This window comes from Chenopodium quinoa, unplaced genomic scaffold, assembly GCF_001683475.1.
Source record: "Chenopodium quinoa cultivar QQ74 unplaced genomic scaffold, ASM168347v1, whole genome shotgun sequence".
NCBI classification, from domain to species: domain Eukaryota; kingdom Viridiplantae; phylum Streptophyta; class Magnoliopsida; order Caryophyllales; family Amaranthaceae; genus Chenopodium; species Chenopodium quinoa.
The window spans coordinates 1,924,841-1,943,393 of record NW_018744167.1 but is presented as its reverse complement, the minus strand read 5'-3'; the positions used below and the strand labels follow the sequence as shown (position 1 = coordinate 1,943,393).

The following is an 18,553-nucleotide window of genomic DNA, read 5'->3' as shown; positions in this document are numbered from 1 at the left end:
TAGATTTCTTCAGCTCATCGGGGAGCTTGGAGGAGGAACCTTTCAGCTCATTCAGCTCCTGCTGAACTTGGGAAGCCTCTGTCAGAGCCTGGGCCACTTCTTCCTTTTTGACCATCAGCTGATCCTCAGCTTCTTGGAGCTTAGCTCTCTGAGCTTCAGCAGCAGCAGCAGCCTCTGAGAGTTGGACATTCCTGGCTTGGAGCATCTCTTCAGCAGCCATTCTACTGGCTTCAAGAGCTTCTAGCTGTTGCTGCACTTCAGCTTGTGCAACAGCTCCTTCCTGGATTCGACTCTCAATGGTAGCCTTGAATTTGGAGATGTCCACTCCCATGTGCTCTTAGAGGAATTTTTCCCCTTCCATCAGTGGGGGAAAAACTTCCTTCTCCATAGCATCGCAGAAGGTTTTGAGGGCTTCAACAACTCTTTTCTCATATTCTTCACCCTTCTGCTGCTTCTCTTCAGCTGCTGCTTGCTTCAGCTTAGCAAGCTTTAACTCCTCCTCAGCTACCTTTTTGTCGTGCTCGGCAGCGTCCACCCTATCTTGTAGGGTATCTATCAGCTCTACAGTGAGAGTCTGATTGTGCACGAACTGAAAACAGGAGCACAAGTCAAAAATAAAATAAAATAATAATAATAATAATAATAATAATAATAATAATAATAATAATAATAATAATAATAATAATAATAATAATAATAATAATAATAATAATAATAATAATAATAATGATAATAATGATAATTGAAGAGCTGAATTGAAAAGGAGATAAAGGCAAGGAGAATCACCTGCATCATCAGCAGTTGGTTAGACCTGGCTGGGTCAGGAACTGATCTGCTGGATTCGCCCATCCCAGCAGTGGCCTTCAGCGACCAGATTCTTGCCCTATCTACTTCGGACATGCCAGCAAAATCGCCGAAGTAGGTTGCAGCACCTTCTCGGTTCTGACCCCATATGAGGTCCCAAATGTGATCTGGGATTGGAATTCGGGGGGCCGAGAAACCCATTTCTCCAGACTGCAGCGTCTGGAAGGAAGGAAAGGATGATGATGGAGCTTCTTTAATCTTGGATGGCTCAGCATCCCCCTTCTTCTCAGAAGAGTCAATTATTATGACTTCTTCTACTTCAGGTGTGAGGACGAAGGCCTCAACCTCTCTTGCAATGTCTGCCGTGAAACCCTCAGCACTGGGCATCACGGAATCCTCATTCCTGTGCTCAGCAACACTCTCTTGAACTTCCTCTTGGACCCCTCCCTTAGGTTCGGGAGTCTTCTGATCCACCTCCATCTCGGGAGGTGGCGGAGGGGTCTTTGGAGGTGATTGAGGTGGTGGCCGAGGAACCCTCGGCGATCCATTGCCTTCCTCGGGTTCCCTTATTTCGACGCCGATGGTCATCGGCCTCCGCTGAAAGTCATGCGGGCCGATGATGGCCATTCTTCGGCGCCTTTTCTGAAGTGGCTGCTCGTCCATGTCTGAGTCTGAAGACTCTTCTTGTATCTGGTCTTCGGGACGAACAAGGGCTTTCCCTTCTCTGTGTCTATTACTCTCTTCGGACTGTAAAAGACAGGGGGGAGGAAGAATGTGAGTACACAAAAAAAAAAAAAAACAGAAGCAGACAAAATTAAGTCTAAAAGCTCACCGAGGTCTTCAGCAAAGCCTCGTCTTCTTCAGCTGCCCTAGCTGCAGCTTCTTCTTCAGCAGCCCTGGAGGACCCTTCTCCTCCTTCACAAGCTTCGATAACCCGTGCAACCTCTTCGGCCGTACGGGCAGCTTCAGCTTCTTCGTCTAGCAGCTGAAACCAGGGATCTCTCTTCTTCCACCAAGGCTTCTGCCTCTGATACAGAGCAACAGCCTCAATTTGGAAGTGGGAAGAGTCTAGATGAACTTCCCTATGCCTCGGTTCAGTGATAGAGGGGGCCCGATCAGTTACAACTCGTTCTCGGTTGACGCCAAGACGAGCGTAGTTAATGCCGACGTTGGTCTCGTCCCGCTCTGAAAAAGAAGAGGGAAAAGGTCAGTTCAGTTAGGTTGGCACAGGGTAAAAGAGCGAAGTGAAAGAGGAGGAAAAGAGATAATTTAAAGGCCTCGGCCCCAGCCGAAGAAGCTTACCATCCTTAAACTTTCGGCTGAGGCCGACAGCTGCTAGCATGTTCTCTTGGAAAACATAATGCGTATCGGGGAGCCAAGTCTCCGGGATATGCTGCATTCGGCCACTGCCCCCCCCCCCCCGGTTCGGCAGCTTGCCGAAGATGTTCTGTTGATTAAGGTTCGGATCTGGGCCGTTATCTTCGGGGGGACCTAAACTTCCCATGTCGGGATCAGGCTCAGCAAGATACCTGGGAGCGCTGAAGACGCAAGGGTGGCCCGGGTCCGTGGGTGCCCTAACCCAAATCCATTAACCTCTCCAGTCCTTGTCTGAAGAGTCGTTCGGCCACATGGTTAGGTACTGGGGCCGAGACTCAATCCGGTACCACCCAGAACCATGACTTCCGTGCCCACTTTGAATATTTGGCACTAGCCGATGGAGCTTTTTGAAGCAGTGTAGGTTCGGCACATACCTGAAGAACTTGCAGACCCATAAGTATGTCATCACCCTTCGGATGCTAATGGGAGTTAGCTGACATAGGGAAATATTGTAATGGATCAGCAAGTCTCGGACGAATACGTCCAAAGGGAACCTCAACCCATACTGAAGTTGTCTTGTGTACACCCCCACATACCCCGGGGGTGGACGATGGATTCTATCGGATGCCACGGGCATTCGGCACCAATACCCATCAGCTTCAAGGATGTCGTAATGCAACTCAATTTGTTCGGCAAACCGATACTGTTCAGCATTCTCCACCCACCATGAGTAGGGGCGGTTCTTTATCATGGCCGAAGCTACTTTGGCATCCTCCCACTCCGAAAACCCGGGAAGGATATCCCAAAGGACAGCGGGAACTTCATCGTCCCACCCAGAAGCGCTCGGCCCCTCCGTTCTCTGAGGAGGAGCCGAAGAAATGGGAGTCGCCCTAATCCCTTCAGCAGGGTCAGGCTCTGCTCTCTGTCCATTCCAGGTCCCAATCCTGTTCCTGGGATCGGGAATTGGCCTTGCTCTTCTTGGAGCACGGGCTCTACCTCTAACTCCTCTCACCATTGACGAATTTCGAAGAAAAAGTCGAAAAAAGGGGAAGGAGTTCAAATTCGAAGAAAAATAAACTAAAATCAAAGGAATTTACCTTAATCTGAAGCGAAAGTTGCCGATTTACGAATTGGTAGTGACGAGTCTCAGTTTCTAAGCTTAATGCTCGGGGAATTTGCGAAGTTTTGATGCGGGTTCTTGGGTTCTCTCGAGAATTCTGGGTTTGTGTTTGTGAATAAGTGAGGAGAGATGACATGCCTCTAATTATACCTCCAGAAATGGGAATACGGGGAGTCCGCGTTTCAATTTCTCTTAAATACCCCACTAAGTAACCGTTAAACACACGACCTTGCGATTAAACCGCCCATTATCCGTCCAACTTCCACAATTATTCGCCTTAACTGTTGTTATCTCATTAATTACGGTTTAATTACGGTTTAAATTCAAGTTTTTGGATTAATTAAATCATTCACTTCCCTCCTTTTCTGATTAAATCAAACCTGACCCGTCATCCTTCCAAATCGGGTCTGGGGGGCAAGTTGTTTGGGTCCAATTTAGTCCAATTGGGCCTAGTCACTAAATGATCCAATTAAAAGCCCAAGGTCAAGGTTCAACTCTCCAATTGTGCTAAAGTCAAAGATCAGTCCTCAAGGCAAGCCAATTGGGCTATGGCCCAACTTCTCCATATATGCAAAGGTATAAAAGCCATCAATATTACATTTGTACATTCATTCAACAAAGCCTCAAGCAATTAATTCTCTTGCATAGTGTTCTCTTTCTACACACTGTACTGACTTTAGCATCGGAGGGGCCTTCCTCGGCAACACCCCCGAGGCTAGTTTACGTGTGTTTACTGTGCAGAAAACCTTCGGCCCAACATCACTTGGACCGGATCCAGTCTTCTCCACCTCATCGGACCTTCGACAAGGTCCCATTGTTTTCACCCGAAACAAGTTCAATACTTGAAATCAACTCAATTTAGTTAATTCAATTTAATTTAGATAATTTAATCCAAAAGAACAGAGCACAAGCTAAGTTTAAAACTTAACTATGTGATTGATGAGTAACAAAGATCGAATAAGATATCTGTAATATATTGTATATAAAAAATGATAAAATTTGGAGATTGGTTAGTTGATTTAACAAATCATCATATATAGGAAGATAACAAAACAAAAACAACTAACTCATCCATATGCGGCATTCGCTAATATGGATGACCACGATTGGGTTGGCCTTTGTACTAATAAATAAGGGAAATTTTACGTTATGCCCTTTTACTATTGCGTTTTTCAAATTATGTTTAGTGTTTTTGAAAAGTCTACACTGTATTCCTGTGGTACAATTATTAATCACACTGTAACCCTGCCCATGTCACTTAACTAGCGGAAGTTAACTCCGTTAACGGCCTTTCATCTTCTTCTGTCATTTCCGGCGAACCCCAACTGGTGGTTACTAACAGAAGAAGAGGAAAGACCGTTAACGGAGTTAACTTCCATCAGTTAAGTGACATGGGCAAGGTTACAGTGTGGTTACTAACTGTACTACAGGAATACTATATAGACTCTTAAAAAACACTGGACACAACTTGAAAAACGCAATAGTACAAGGACATAACATAGAATTTCCTAATAAATAAATTAGCATAATTGTGCCTAACATTATTACCAAAGACCAATATTAAATATAGAGTTACCATTATTATATGTTGACTGCCGACGTAATTTCCTTCTAATTGGACGCTATCGGCTTTGATGTTATTTTTGAACCATAATGTTCCATAGTGCGTGGATTGACGTTTCCAATTGTTTTTATATTTTTATAGTGGAAGAAAAGACAAAAAATTTAAATTACAAAACAATTATCTAACTACTTTTCTATATCCTAACAAACTCTACATTTTTGCCACGATTTTAGGAACTTGACTATGATTCCCTGGATTTAATAACTCTAAATCTTTTAGTTGTCGTATGCCAAAGTACTGTTATTTCTCGAGTGATTCTTTTAAGATGAAACACTTATATATTTACTTAATCGAGGATCATTTAGGCCCTTCAGCTTGATTGGTTTGCAAATCCATACACGAGAATGAGAAAGATTAAACAGATCTAAGACACTAATGTAAAGAAGCCCGATGCAATCATCTACACACCATACACATGGAGACATTCGCGTAAGTTAGCTGTGCATGCTACAAAGTAAGTCTATTGTCTATATACATGAGTAAAGTCACACCCACGCACGGTGTGCCCCCATTGGGTCTTGGCGTGACATTTGGTACTTACTCTCACTTCTCACTATAAATACTCTCCCCTCTGGTCCTCTCTACGATACTTACTCTTGACTATGTACTGTCGTACTGACTTTAGTATTTGAAGGGTTTTCCTCGGTTGATTCTGGTGGATTTTTTTAACATTCCTCATTTTTCTTTTAGACTTTGCACCTAAAACATACTTCTTTCGTTTTTTTAGATGATTCAATTAACTTTTTACACTATTTACACAAACTACATTGACTCTCTTTCGTGATTTATATGTAATGTACAATATAGTTATGTGAGATTTTGTCAGATTTATTTCAATTGTACCTTATTAATAATTACTTATATAATTTTTCTAAAATGCATAAGATATTTACGGTTAAATAAATGCATCAACAAGCGTTCCAAAATAAAACAGGCATCAGATGGACTAACAGATTAGAAATAATGCATGGTCCAAAGATATATATATTCAAAGTATATACCTCTTTCGTTTTCTTTTATTTGCAACACAATCTTTAGGCACACATTTTTAGGAGGTCAGTAGAGTATGTAAACGAACACCTTTATCAATATAACCATAGTACCAAGGATAAGGAAGAGTTATGCACACACATACAATTTTTTTTTTTTTTTTTTTTAAACATTGTCAAAGCTCTTCCTCAAAGTGTGTGCTATATAAGGGTGTGTTGCAAATAAAAGAAACGGAAGAAATATTATATTTGCATCCAAGCCATATGGACCGTATCCTTTCATAATAGACCAACCGGTAAGAATCCTTTCTAAGCCCACCAAAATATGAGCTTCTTTAGATGGGTTGAAAGGTTGCATGGTCCGAAGATTTATGGGGCTTTACTTGATGAAAAATCAAGACTTAGGATGTAGAAGGCCATCAAAAGCCTAATATAAACCCAAATTAATAAGATGCAAATAACATAATGAGAAGATAGCAGGTTAGTAAGACATTAAAGATAAATAGTTATGCTACGCTGGCATGCTGCAATTGGGAATTAGACTACAATGCAGGTGTAGACATATACAAGTAGTTAATAACTTAATTTAATTGCATTTTAAGATGTGATGAAGAACATTATTCATCACCTCCCAAGATCAAGCATAACTTGGTATGTTTCGGTCTTGTGGTCGGATTTTCAAATGGCCATGTTGAGGTCCTTAATGGTTTTTTTTTTACTGTCCATTTGTGACCGTCGATAAATGTGTTTATTTTTTCCGGTGAAGCAAAGTTTATACGTCGGGAAATACATGGGCTCGTAATCTCGTATCAAGCTTGAATTTTTTTTAAAAGTTGTCCAAGAGAATGAAGTAAGACGCATGGTCCTGCTCCCTCAAGTTTGACACTTTGACAACCTCAAACATCCTGTCCACTTCTTTGAGGTTTTATTAATATAACGAACGTGCATGCAACTACATCGAATATGCACTTGATCGTTGTCCCTTTTTTTTTAATGTCACCTCTCCCCCAGTTCTTTAGGACCCTCAAGTCAAAGCAGTTCCTTAAAAAAAAAAAAAAAATAAATAAATAAAAACTCCATAGTAGTGAAGCAACTAACTTATTATTGATATATACAGAGTACTTCGTACTTCAAAATTTCTTTGACATTATATTTGTAAGCTAAAAAAAATACGGAGTAACAACAATTCTAGGTAAATATATTAAAAAATCAGATAGCTTTTTTCTAGCCATTCAATTAAAATGTACTCCGTATTGATTTCAAAAGGAAGGAAAATGTAAATTCTTGTTAATCAGGTAATTTATGCAATACTTTAAGTATTAGAAAAGGTGACAATTTATTTCTCGACATTAGATTTAAATTAATTAAATTCGAACGCTATTCAAACAATTGAGAATCCAAGATCAAATCCGTCAACATATTACGTAGCACCCCAAGCATCTAATGACCCCTAGCAAAGCTTTTACATATAGAAGGCGGCAAGGCTAGTCAAAGTAAGCAATAATAAAAATATCACATAATGAACGAGTCGTTAATCAAACACTAGCTACTTCCTTGAATGCTCCAGCATTTGTAATGTTACCAACAAAACACAGAGACGTGCAAAGGTGGGTCCCTTTTGTTCTAATTCAATGGCATGAGACATGAGTTTTTCTTTTGTTTTAGAAGAGATAATCTATTTTTCCTTAATTAGTATTCAGAGTACAGAGAAATAGATATACATTGTTTGATTTTGCAGATATCAAACATAGTTGGACTCCAGAAATTGGTAAGTTTTCTGGATTTTAACCAACTTTTCTGTTGCCTGCATTTTGATGTATATGAAACTTGACTTGCTTTATATCATCCAATTCATGGATTTTTCTTCCCAACTGGTTGGTTATTGTCATTTTGATAAGGATGCCGTGGGTTGTACCGGAACAAGGCTGCCTCTGCCAATGCCTAGGCTGCTAGCACAGGTGGCCCATGGTGCGGCATGGTCAAACTATTTATAAAATGCATCATGAAACACTTAAGTATTGAACATGGGCTGATATGACATGGCATATGGCCATGCCCTGGGTTAGGCCCCTAGGATGGCTGATTTGGCAGAGCAGCCAAGGGCTAGCCTGAGGCCGCGACACAACCCACTGACATGCCCAGAGGTAAGAGGTTTGTTCGATAAAAATTGCACCATAGTCCATAGGAGAAGCTGGTTGTTGGATTTGTTTTAATACGCAAGAAGGCGAAAATTGATAGATACATACACTAGTCATATGTTCCACAAGTTACATGGTATGGAAATGGATTTCTTCCCACATGATAGGAGGAAATCAACATTCAAAAGCTACAAACCAAAACATGAAAACTGATAACAATATCATAGCATGCATTTGATTTTCAATGTAGATAAAACAAATAACTTTGTTGATTTACCATGTTATTGCAGAGTCATTTGCTGCTTATTGTCAAGAAATGGCAGAAAGGAAAGCTGCTGATCAAGAACAACTTCTTGTTGCAGTCGCGCTGACTGGAAGCCGAAAAAGCAAGTATATTCTGAAGTGGGCACTCGACAAATTCCTTCCAGAGGGAGATGTCACCTTCAAGCTCATATACGTGTACCCAAAAATAACTTTAGTACCTACACCAAGTGAGTAAACTGTAAAAGTCCTTAGAGATAAACATCTGAAAAACAATTCCAAATATACTAAGGCTTTCTTTTTCTAAATAAAATGATGCAGATTACAGATATATTACACCTGCTGACTAATTTTCTGAGTATTGTTTTCAGTGGGAACCTGGCTACCAGTATCACAAGTTCGAGAAGAAGTTGTAAATGGTTATAGGCAGGAAATTGAGTGGAAGAAACAGAGGAAAATTCTCCCATACCACAAAATACTGAAAGCACAAAAGGTTTTTTTTTCCCCTTCCTACAACTTATATAGAAGAGTAATATTACTGGAGAGTGTATATCCTTATTCTGTTAACGCGATTTTTACTAAAACTGAAACTGTATCGTCTGTATGTACTAACTGATCTTTACTGATTCATGATGCAAGTATTTTGTATATAAACTGATTTGCTGATTACAACAATTTTTTTTCTTTTTTTTTTTCTTACTATATTCCGCTTCATATGTTATTTCAGTTAACAAAAATTATTATGCTGTCATCACCTACAAGCTTATTATGCTAAATGCAGGTAAAATCAGAAATTGTAGTACTTGAGTCAGATGATATTGCAATGGCACTCTCATTGGAGATCACTAGAAAAGCAATAAGACATCTTGTCATCGGAGTTACATCAACAAGCATCTTTTCAATGTACTAAATACTAATAACCAGATAGTGAGAAAGTATCTTACATGATTCATTGATATTTTCACATCTTAATTCCATGAATAATAAGCTCATTCAGAAAATCAATTTTATTGTAGGAAAAATCTGACACTGATCAGGGGAGATGACCTATCACAAGTCATCTCAGAAAATGTTCCTGGTTTTTGTTCAGTCTATGTCATTGGTGATGGAAAGCTTCAGCAAATACGTCCTGCAGATTCTGAACAGAATGTGATACACATGGATGAAACAAGTAATCTGTCAAGCACATCGACAAGTAATCTGTCAGGCACGTCGACTGATAGTTCTTCTAGCTCTTCTTCACTTACAATAGGTATATCTGCAGACAATAGAATAAAAGATAGATATTTTAGGAACTCATCTATTAAAGATTTTCTGAAGTTGTGAAACAATTTACTACACTTTTTCTGGAATCATCCGAGTATTCCAAAAAACTAAGGACATTGATGTGAAGAGAACACAACCTAAAAGTTAGTGAAGAGAAACCATATTACACATTCCATCCAACTCTGACTGTCATAGTTTCTACTTTGCTATCTCCTACTGTCACTACAACTTTTGGTTAATTAACAAGGATAGTTTGGAAATAAACTTCTTTTTGACATGAGTAGGATATGTACAAGTTCATTACTATGATTGCATTTTTTTTTTCCAAATAGACAATCACATGTTTTTGAATCTTAAGCGTTTGTTATGCTGCAGGCCGTCTATTGAAAAGCAGGCCTTCATCACCAAGATGTGAGTTTTTACGAGCTGCCTGTCTATTTAAACACAATATTATGTCACACCTGCTCTAAGTTATCTAATACAGACAACTTTGACAGACGGAAGCTTTGCTAGTGGCCCTCCCGCTTCAGAATCTTCCACCTCTGTTTCCCAACCTAAACAGCACGAATATCTCCCAAGAAATGCTGCTGGACCTAAAGTTTTAGCAAGAGAAACAACAGAACTCAAGCATTATTTTTTTAAGGATACTAACTCAAATGTTGGGAATGCCAGTATTCAGAGTCACAGTTCCAGCAGTGGAGACTCTGGATCATGGGCCTCTGATCGAACATCTCCTGGAAGTTCATTCGCAGGGATCCAACCTAATGCCCAGTCACCTACAGGCACTCCATCCCCGAGATCTTTTCTTTACACTCCATCTACTGGTTCTTTTGTTGGAAATTCTCCTGCAGTCTCTTATGCAGAAACACCCCCGACAGGTTTTTATAAGGGCACTCCCCCTATGGTCTCTCCTGTAGGAACTCCCTATGCAGGCACACCTCTAGCACTCTCTCGTCCAGGGACTCCACCAGGAGGTGCTTATGTGGACACTCATGCAGTCCCTTATGCTGGTACTCCACCCACAGGTTCTTATGCAGGCACACCTCTAGCACTCTCTCGCCCAGGGACTCCACCAGGACGTTCTTATGTGGACACTCATCCAGTCCCTTGTGCTGGTACTCTATCCTCAGTTTCTTTTTCAGGTATATCGTCAGGTTCTGAACAAAGTGCTTCTCCAAACCAGGTAATCTCATGACTGATCAATTATCTATAATTGATTAACTAGCTACTATGATGGATTTCTTATAACCTGGTACGCAGATGTCTGAACTTGAAAAGCTGAGGATTGAACTAAGGCATATTCAAAAAATGTATGAACTGACTCAGAATAGTTCTATTGATGAACGGGTAAGCTCTTATTCAACGCCAAATAATTTCAAACACTCCCTTTGTTTCAAAATGTAACATAAATCTTTTAGTCTTTTATCTAGTTTGTTGGTTTAAGCATATCTCCCTTGATAATTGTTTCTTGTTTCTAATTTCTTAATCTATTCATCATCTAATACCTGAACCTGATGAACTAAGATTTCAACGCTAGTTCCCACAAGAAAGTTAGAAGTGTCACTTCCGATGAAGGTATAATTTCCAAGGAAAAAATGAAAATCTGTTTGGTTAGACACGGGAATTTTCTTGTTCAACTTATCTGACCGAAGCTAGGTAGCCAATTTCCTATCAAATGGGATATACACTTCCAAGGAACTTGTGCTTCCTTTGTTTTTCACAAGTCCACAACCAAACACTTGAAAGATTTTCACTTCAGTGTACTTCAACTTCTGGCATAAACTTAAAATTGACATTTACAAGACACAGTAGCTCTCCTAAGTTTTTCTTTACAAAAATAAAAACAAACCATCCTAACAGATTAATGTGAACATCTCAAAATGCTTGCTCGAAGATGATATACAAGCTACACTAACTTCATGTCATTAGATATAAGGAACTTCCATGATATATTCACCATGTCCTGCTTATGTAATTTCACCTTTGTAGTTCCAATTTCCACTTGATCAGCTCCAAGAAATGAGCAAGGAGCGATTGGAGGAAGCACTAAAACTAAAGGAGGAAAAATGTAAAGAGGTCGCTAGTATTGAGAAGAACAAAACCAAAGCAGCACAATTTGCAACTATAGATACAGGGGTAAAAGCTGAAAGAAATAAACTCAAGAACAGATCTGACAGTAAGGCTGCTCAAGAGGAGGAAAGCAAGAACAGGCTCAAAGAGCTGTTTGCAAGTCCAGCTGTTCAGTATCAGAAGTTTACGTGGGAAGAGATTGTGGAAGCCACTTCGTCCTTGTCAGAGGAGTTTAAAATAGGGGCAGGTGCATTTGGGATTGTCTACAAGTGCAAGTTGCACCACACTACTGTGGCAGTAAAGGTCCTCCACTCCAAAGATAGTGTCACAAACAAGCAATTCGTTCAGGAGGTATGAGAATTCAGAATCTTAGCAGAGAAATTATATGTTTTTCTGACAATACTAATGCAACTCCTCCCTATTCCAACATAAACATAATACCCAATAAAAAAATTCAAGTTGATTCAGTTGCATCCATACGCAAACAACTCTCGGTCAGTCCTTTATAATTTCACTTTTTGATGTAAGTGAAGACATGCGCATGAAGAAAATCTAAGGGTCTCCAAGAACCAAGATTTACTCCATTCCACAGCCAATGTCATTTAAGTTATGCACAGGATATAAGAAATAAAAGTAAATCTGACACATAATAGTGCATTTGAAATAAACCAACAAATAATAGTGCAAGAATTTATTTATACAAAAGGTTATATAAGATGAAAGACATAACAGTTAGATGATATGAAACAGAGAGAGTAGATGTAGATCACATACTGATGCTTAATTTACTATTGATGGTTTAACAGCTGGAAATCTTGAGCACAATTCGTCATCCTCACCTGCTGCTGCTCCTTGGAGCTGTTCCAGAAGAGAGTTCCCTTGTATATGAGTACATGGACTATGGTAGCCTTGATGATGTATTATTTCATAAGAATGGCAAACCTCCTCTACCTTGGTATGAAAGGTTCAGAATCTGCTATGAGGTGGCAGGGGCTCTTGCCTTTCTTCACAGCACGAAGCCAAGACCTATTATTCACAGGGACCTGAAACCAGCAAACATCTTGCTTGACCACAACTTAGTAAGCAAGATTGGTGATGCTGGTCTAGGTACAATGATCAATGTAGAGCCATCCGATATGTCCCTGAAAACCATATACAAGGAAACTAGCCCAGTTGGTACCCTTTGCTACATTGATCCCGAGTATCAGAGGACTGGAAGAGTTTCGACTAAGTCAGATATATATGCCTTGGGAGTGGTGATCCTACAGATACTGACAGCAAAACCAGCTGTCGGGATATCCTATTTGGTCGAGGATGCAATTGATGAAGACAATTTGATAGAAATCTTGGATCCAGAAGCTGGGGAATGGCCAGAGAAGGAAACACTTGAGTTGGCGTTATTAGGACTGCAGTGTTCTGAACTTAGAGGTAGAGATCGGCCTGATTTAAGAGAGAAGGTTCTTCCTGCCCTAGAGAAAATGAATGAAGTGGCTGACAGTGCCCGGGATTTAGCTTCAAACGCCCAAACAGCAACACCAGTACACTTTATCTGCCCCATTCTTAAGGTATGCCAGTCATCCCTTTCTCTCGTCAGAGTTCATTTGCTTTCCTAACTTGACAGAACTAAACGATTCAATCTTTGCTGGTCACCTTATGACAAATTCTAGACACGTATTTAGAGTTTTATTTTCATGGTTCTTACATGAACGAATAGTCCGCATACATCGGCTATATGTCTGTTTTGTTTATGGCAAGGCTGCATACATCTGGATCCCCTATAGAGTAGCCAACAGTGGATTTATTAGGCTATTGAAATGAATTTGACCTTGATAGAAGCTACTCCAGAACAATCTCAGATCATTATGAATCCCAAGCCAGTATTATAGGATACCAGAATGCAACATTTTTTAGTTCTTAACATAATTTGGTACCTAACATCAAAACCAAAGTTGTCAAAAAAGCAAATTAAAACAGGAAGTCATAAACTACCCTAGAGATTATTGACTCATTGCTAAGAAATCCTTGTTATTTCACTAACAGGATGTAATGGAGGACCCATATGTGGCAGCCGACGGATACACATACGACCGGAGGGCGATAGAGCAGTGGCTGACAGAAAATGACACATCGCCCTCTACAAATCACCCACTTCCTCACAAGTTTATAATGCCAAACACGGCCCTGCTTGAGGCTATTAAACAATGGAAGTCAAAAAATACAAGATAACTGCACTTTGGGTGGAAATTGACACTTTGCTGCATATACTACTGGCTTGGCTTTGTTTTGTAGAAGAGAGTGTTGATACAATGCACGGAACTTTAGCAAATACTACTAACCTTCAAGAGGACCTGGAACGGGCAAGATTGATTAATTTCTTCATTGCACAATTACATTTTCTCTTATGTAATGTAATTATATATCCATTCATGAGAAGATAAATCAAAGTTATTCCATTTTTGGATCAACATGCATGACATTATAGGTTTATATACGTCGATATGAATGGATTTACATGTTATTCTGGAATGGGTTGTGTTTCATGAGATGTCTTCCCAATGTTGTTTATTTTTCTCATCCCAGCTTATTTTTCTATCTTCAAAGATCTAACTTCGTAAGGACATGGGTGAATTCGTTTTTTCCAAGACGCTATGGTTTGTCGTGCAATGGTTTTAACAAAACAAATACAGGAAAATATGAGCAGAATATTATGTAACATAAACATAATATTGTGAGACATGTTGGTAGATGCATTTGTTCGCCTCTCTGTTTAATAATTTTCTCTTACACAAGGCTCTAATCATCTTTACAGACTAATGGAAGCAAATCAATGCACCTAGCAAACAATCCTGACTACTGGAACAATATAAGGCATCATGAAGCAAATTTTATAAGTCACTTCAAAATATAGAGCATGTAAAACAAACTTACTGGTTCACATGGTAAGTCCTTCCAAATGCATAATTAAAGTCATTATGTTCTGATCTTAATATCTCATCACCACTCAAGGCTCACTGAGCTATTCCTTTTTATCAGTAATCTTGAACATCCCACTCGGCTTGCCACCCAAAAGGCCAAATCATACTTCATGTATGAGAATCATTCCCTTACCAATGAAACGGAAGTTCTATATTTTATAGATACCCACAAAGCCCTGGGAAATAGAGCATAATCCGAGATTACAGCCTCTTGGAATACCGACATACTCCGTACTCTCATCTGCATAAAAAATTCACACCCAGCAGCATAATCCGCCAAGCACTGCCCACAGGCACAGTATTTTAATAACTGCCCAAGTCCCCAATATACACAATCCAAAAATAGCCATCCAAAACACACTTAAGTACACAGCCCTTCTTGGCTTCTTGTCATCCGTTTCCTTACCATGATTATAAAAATAAATTTATTTAAAAAAAAAAAAAAAAAGGGTACACAACTCTTTTTAGAGTGAAATTCATAAATCAAAGCAGCTCTTTTTGAATTTACGGGAAGAAACACCAATTAATTAGCAAACAGAACCCAATGTTCCTCATTAAACTAACTGAAACTCCCGACTATATAATTGGTGTACACTTCTCACACCAGAGTAACCAGACACAATAGAATTGTAAAGATAGAAGAAATGAAAGAGGAGCTTAATTATACCTTCCACCGATCTTCAATTTGAACATAATTGCTTGACCATCAGGAAATGGTGCTTTATCTCCTCCACTTCCACACAGCATAACAGTTCCTTCTACAGTAATAGCCTTTCAAAAGAATCTACATACCATCTTCCAATAAGTAATGTCTGTACCATCCTAACAGATCTATCCTAATCTTAATCAGAATATACAGAGTATCAAGATCCAGAATTTGGAAAATAATCTTTTAATTTATATGTTCTGGTTAAGAGTGAAGCAGAACGAAAAGGCAAGGTAAATAATGAAACAGAGGTTCCCTGAGATCTTGACCACTAAAATAAATTCAGCAGCAGCAAACTCTACATCAGCTATCAGTGACACATTCCATCCATCAACCATTATATAGACAACATTTCCCTTGATAGCTTATAAAAAGCAATATACAGCCTTTTTTTTCCCCAAATCCATTTTGACCTTGCCTTTTGCTTGAGGTGCTGGGCCTTTATAAGTTTTATTTCCTCTACAAGCACCAACTCGCTTAAGGGGTGGCTTCTATCACTCGGTATACTTGTCTTTAATTTTTCAAGTTTTGATACTATCCACTGCAGAATTTTGACCTTGACCCTTATGGAAAATCATGGTCTCTCAGGTCTATATTCTAGATATCCCATTTGCCTTGAAAATGTTTTTTTTTAACAAGAAGAAACATCACCAGAAACCAAAAAGATCCCAGAAACTTCATAATCACTATATGACAGCAAGTTCATCTAAAGCCAACTATTAAAGAACCAAAAAGTTAGGCCTAAGCTAGCAATCACTTCATGATATCAAGCTCATCTTAAGTCACTTATATCATTCCCAAGAAGCAAAGAAACGTGAACTTAAGACATCATGCAGAAGTTCAAAGCAAATGATATTCTCCCAAACATTTAAAAAAAAAAAAAAAAAAAGGAAAGCCTTGCTCCGTTTAATACCAGTAGCATTCATCCAAAAAAGCATTCTAGTTGTCCAGAAATTTCGGTAAAACAAATAAAAGAAAGTCTTAGCTTTGAAATTTTGAAAACTACTTGAGCCTTAAACTTCCCCCCCCCCCTCTCTCTCTCTCTCTCTCTCTCTCTCTCTCCCTCCCTTCCCCTCTGTTTCCCCAACTCACTCACCAAAAGGAAACTAATATAGAAAGACCAGAGTAGAGAGTGTGAGTTGCATAGGTCATTGGTGTACTAGGTTAATGTGGGAGCAGTACTGCACTAGATGAATCCACGATAACCTAGGGAGAAAAGATAGGTTACAATAGCACGGCGGTGAGCTGCAGAAATCTATCAATCAATTGTATATTAAGATCCTACTCAAGAGAGCCTCAGAACAGGCACTTAGGTAATGTCACAATATATCAGGAAAACTACATTATCCAAAAGCACTACTACAGTATCTATGCCACCAAAAAACTGTGAGACATCCATTAAGGCATTCACGATCATGTCCCGCCTCTTATCCTTTCTCACTGTGTAAAAAGTCATCTCAGTCCCAAATGCATATGAACGCATAACACAACTATACCACTTCACAAGCACGATAGCGCAAATAATGCACGATATAAATGGTAACTACATTAACCCTCAACTGAGGGCTTCCAATTCTTTCTACTCACATAAAAGCAAAATAAAAAATAGAAAAAGAACTAATCTTGAAAGCTCAAGTGTTTTTCGAGCATCAATCTATCTCAAATTCTCAACAAACATGTAAATCAAACAGCCTTAAGTCATACAAGTTGATTACGCAGCTAACTACATTGTGCAGATGATGATAATCAAGGTATATACAAACAAAGCAACTAATAAGTATAACTTCTCCGACTTAAACAATAAAAACGATTCAACAATGCACAACATTCCATTCAAATTAATGCAACAAAAGTTACAAAGTTTTCATGATACAATTATCCAGAGCTGCATTCCAATAATCTAGCTACTTTCATAGAAAAAAACGACAGCAAATTGAATTCCAAAATAAACTTTTAGCCAAAGAATCCCGTACCTAGCATCTGTACACAAAACTTCTCAGCGCAAATTCATAACCCAAACCTCCAACAATTGACCTCCTCCACATGATCCCTTTAACTACATTGTCCAAAACTCACTTCACCCTCCAAAGAACGAAAAGAAGCCGCGTTTCTTGGGCTGCTCCTCAACCATAACCGCGGTCATACTATCCTGTTCCACAAGCCTCCAAGCAGCTTGTTCGAAAGCCAATCCGGCCAATGTCGGGGGCTTATTCAAAACCAAAGGATACCCTCGATTCGTGCTCCGAATAACCTCGGTATCGTCCGGAATTACACCCAAAAGCGCCAACCCAAGCATCTCCTGAACATCCAAAACAGACATCATATCTTCCCCTTGAATCATATCTGTCCTAACCCTATTAACAATCATCTTAATATCCTTAATCCCATCACACTCCAACAATCCAGTAACCCTATCAGCATCCCTCAACGCCGTAATATCCGGTGTCGTAACCAAAATCGCCTCGTTCGCCGGCGTAATTGCGGTAATAAACCCAGCATCAATTCCAGCAGGACAATCAATTATAATAAAATCTGGGCATCCTTCATTTCTATGTTTTAGGGCATCAACAAGCCAAATTAGGGCTTTTCCACCAAACCCTAATGGCAATTTCGATCTGGGTTTTGAAATACAAAGAAGCTCAAAATGGGACCACCTCTTATCCCTAACCAACGCTTGATCAAGACGACAATCGCCATTAAGAACCTCTAAAGCAGTGTAATTCACACGATTTTCAAGACCCAAAAGAAGATCGAGGTTTCGAAGCCCAACATCGGCATCAATGGCGACAACAGAGAATCCATGGCGAGCGAGGGAGATGCCGATGTTTGCAGTAGTGGTGGTTTTTCCAACACCGCCTTTTCCGGAGGTGATGACCACGACTCTAGGGGTGGTTCCGGCGAGTTGGGGTTTTCGATTGTATTGAAGAAGTGATTTAATGGAGGAGAAATGGGGTTTTTGAGGTGGGGAAAAGTAGGGTTTAAGGAGGGGTTTGAAGGAGAAGAAGGGGTTGTTGGTAGGAGAGAGAGAGTGAGGGGGAAATGGAGGTTTTAGGGATAGCATTGCTATGGAGATGGGAAGTGAATTGGGTGTTGGAAATTTACACGTGGGAGCTCATTTTGTTGGGAAGGAAGGAAGGTTGAAGAAGGTGAGTTTTGGGCCAAATTTCTGGGGATAGCAGCACAATGGCTGATATGAACAAGGTTGAGATAATACGATTTGGGTATAACAATTTGGACAATATGTGTATGTCCAAAATATAGGACCTACTCGTATCACATTTTA

The 18,553-nt window shown here is 39.6% G+C and overlaps 2 protein-coding genes across 2 annotated transcripts; one reads left to right on the top strand and one right to left on the bottom strand.

The window, feature by feature from the left end:
* Positions 1-7,892: 7,892 nt before the first annotated feature.
* On the top strand, positions 7,893-14,054 carry LOC110693956 (U-box domain-containing protein 35-like). The gene is made up of 10 exons (XM_021871138.1): positions 7,893-8,483; positions 8,625-8,863; positions 9,035-9,158; positions 9,242-9,505; positions 9,895-9,930; positions 10,017-10,702; positions 10,780-10,866; positions 11,509-11,940; positions 12,396-13,154; positions 13,630-14,054. The coding sequence occupies exons 1-10, from the start codon at positions 8,309-8,311 to the stop codon at positions 13,813-13,815; spliced, it is 2,988 nt and encodes a 995-aa protein (XP_021726830.1). The 5' UTR covers positions 7,893-8,308; the 3' UTR covers positions 13,816-14,054.
* Positions 14,055-17,063: 3,009 nt separating this feature from the next.
* On the bottom strand, positions 17,064-18,499 carry LOC110693866 (putative septum site-determining protein minD homolog, chloroplastic). Its single transcript, XM_021871037.1, has one exon. The coding sequence runs from the start codon at positions 18,329-18,331 to the stop codon at positions 17,348-17,350; it is 984 nt and encodes a 327-aa protein (XP_021726729.1). The 5' UTR covers positions 18,332-18,499; the 3' UTR covers positions 17,064-17,347.
* Between the last annotated feature and the right edge of the window lie 54 nt (positions 18,500-18,553).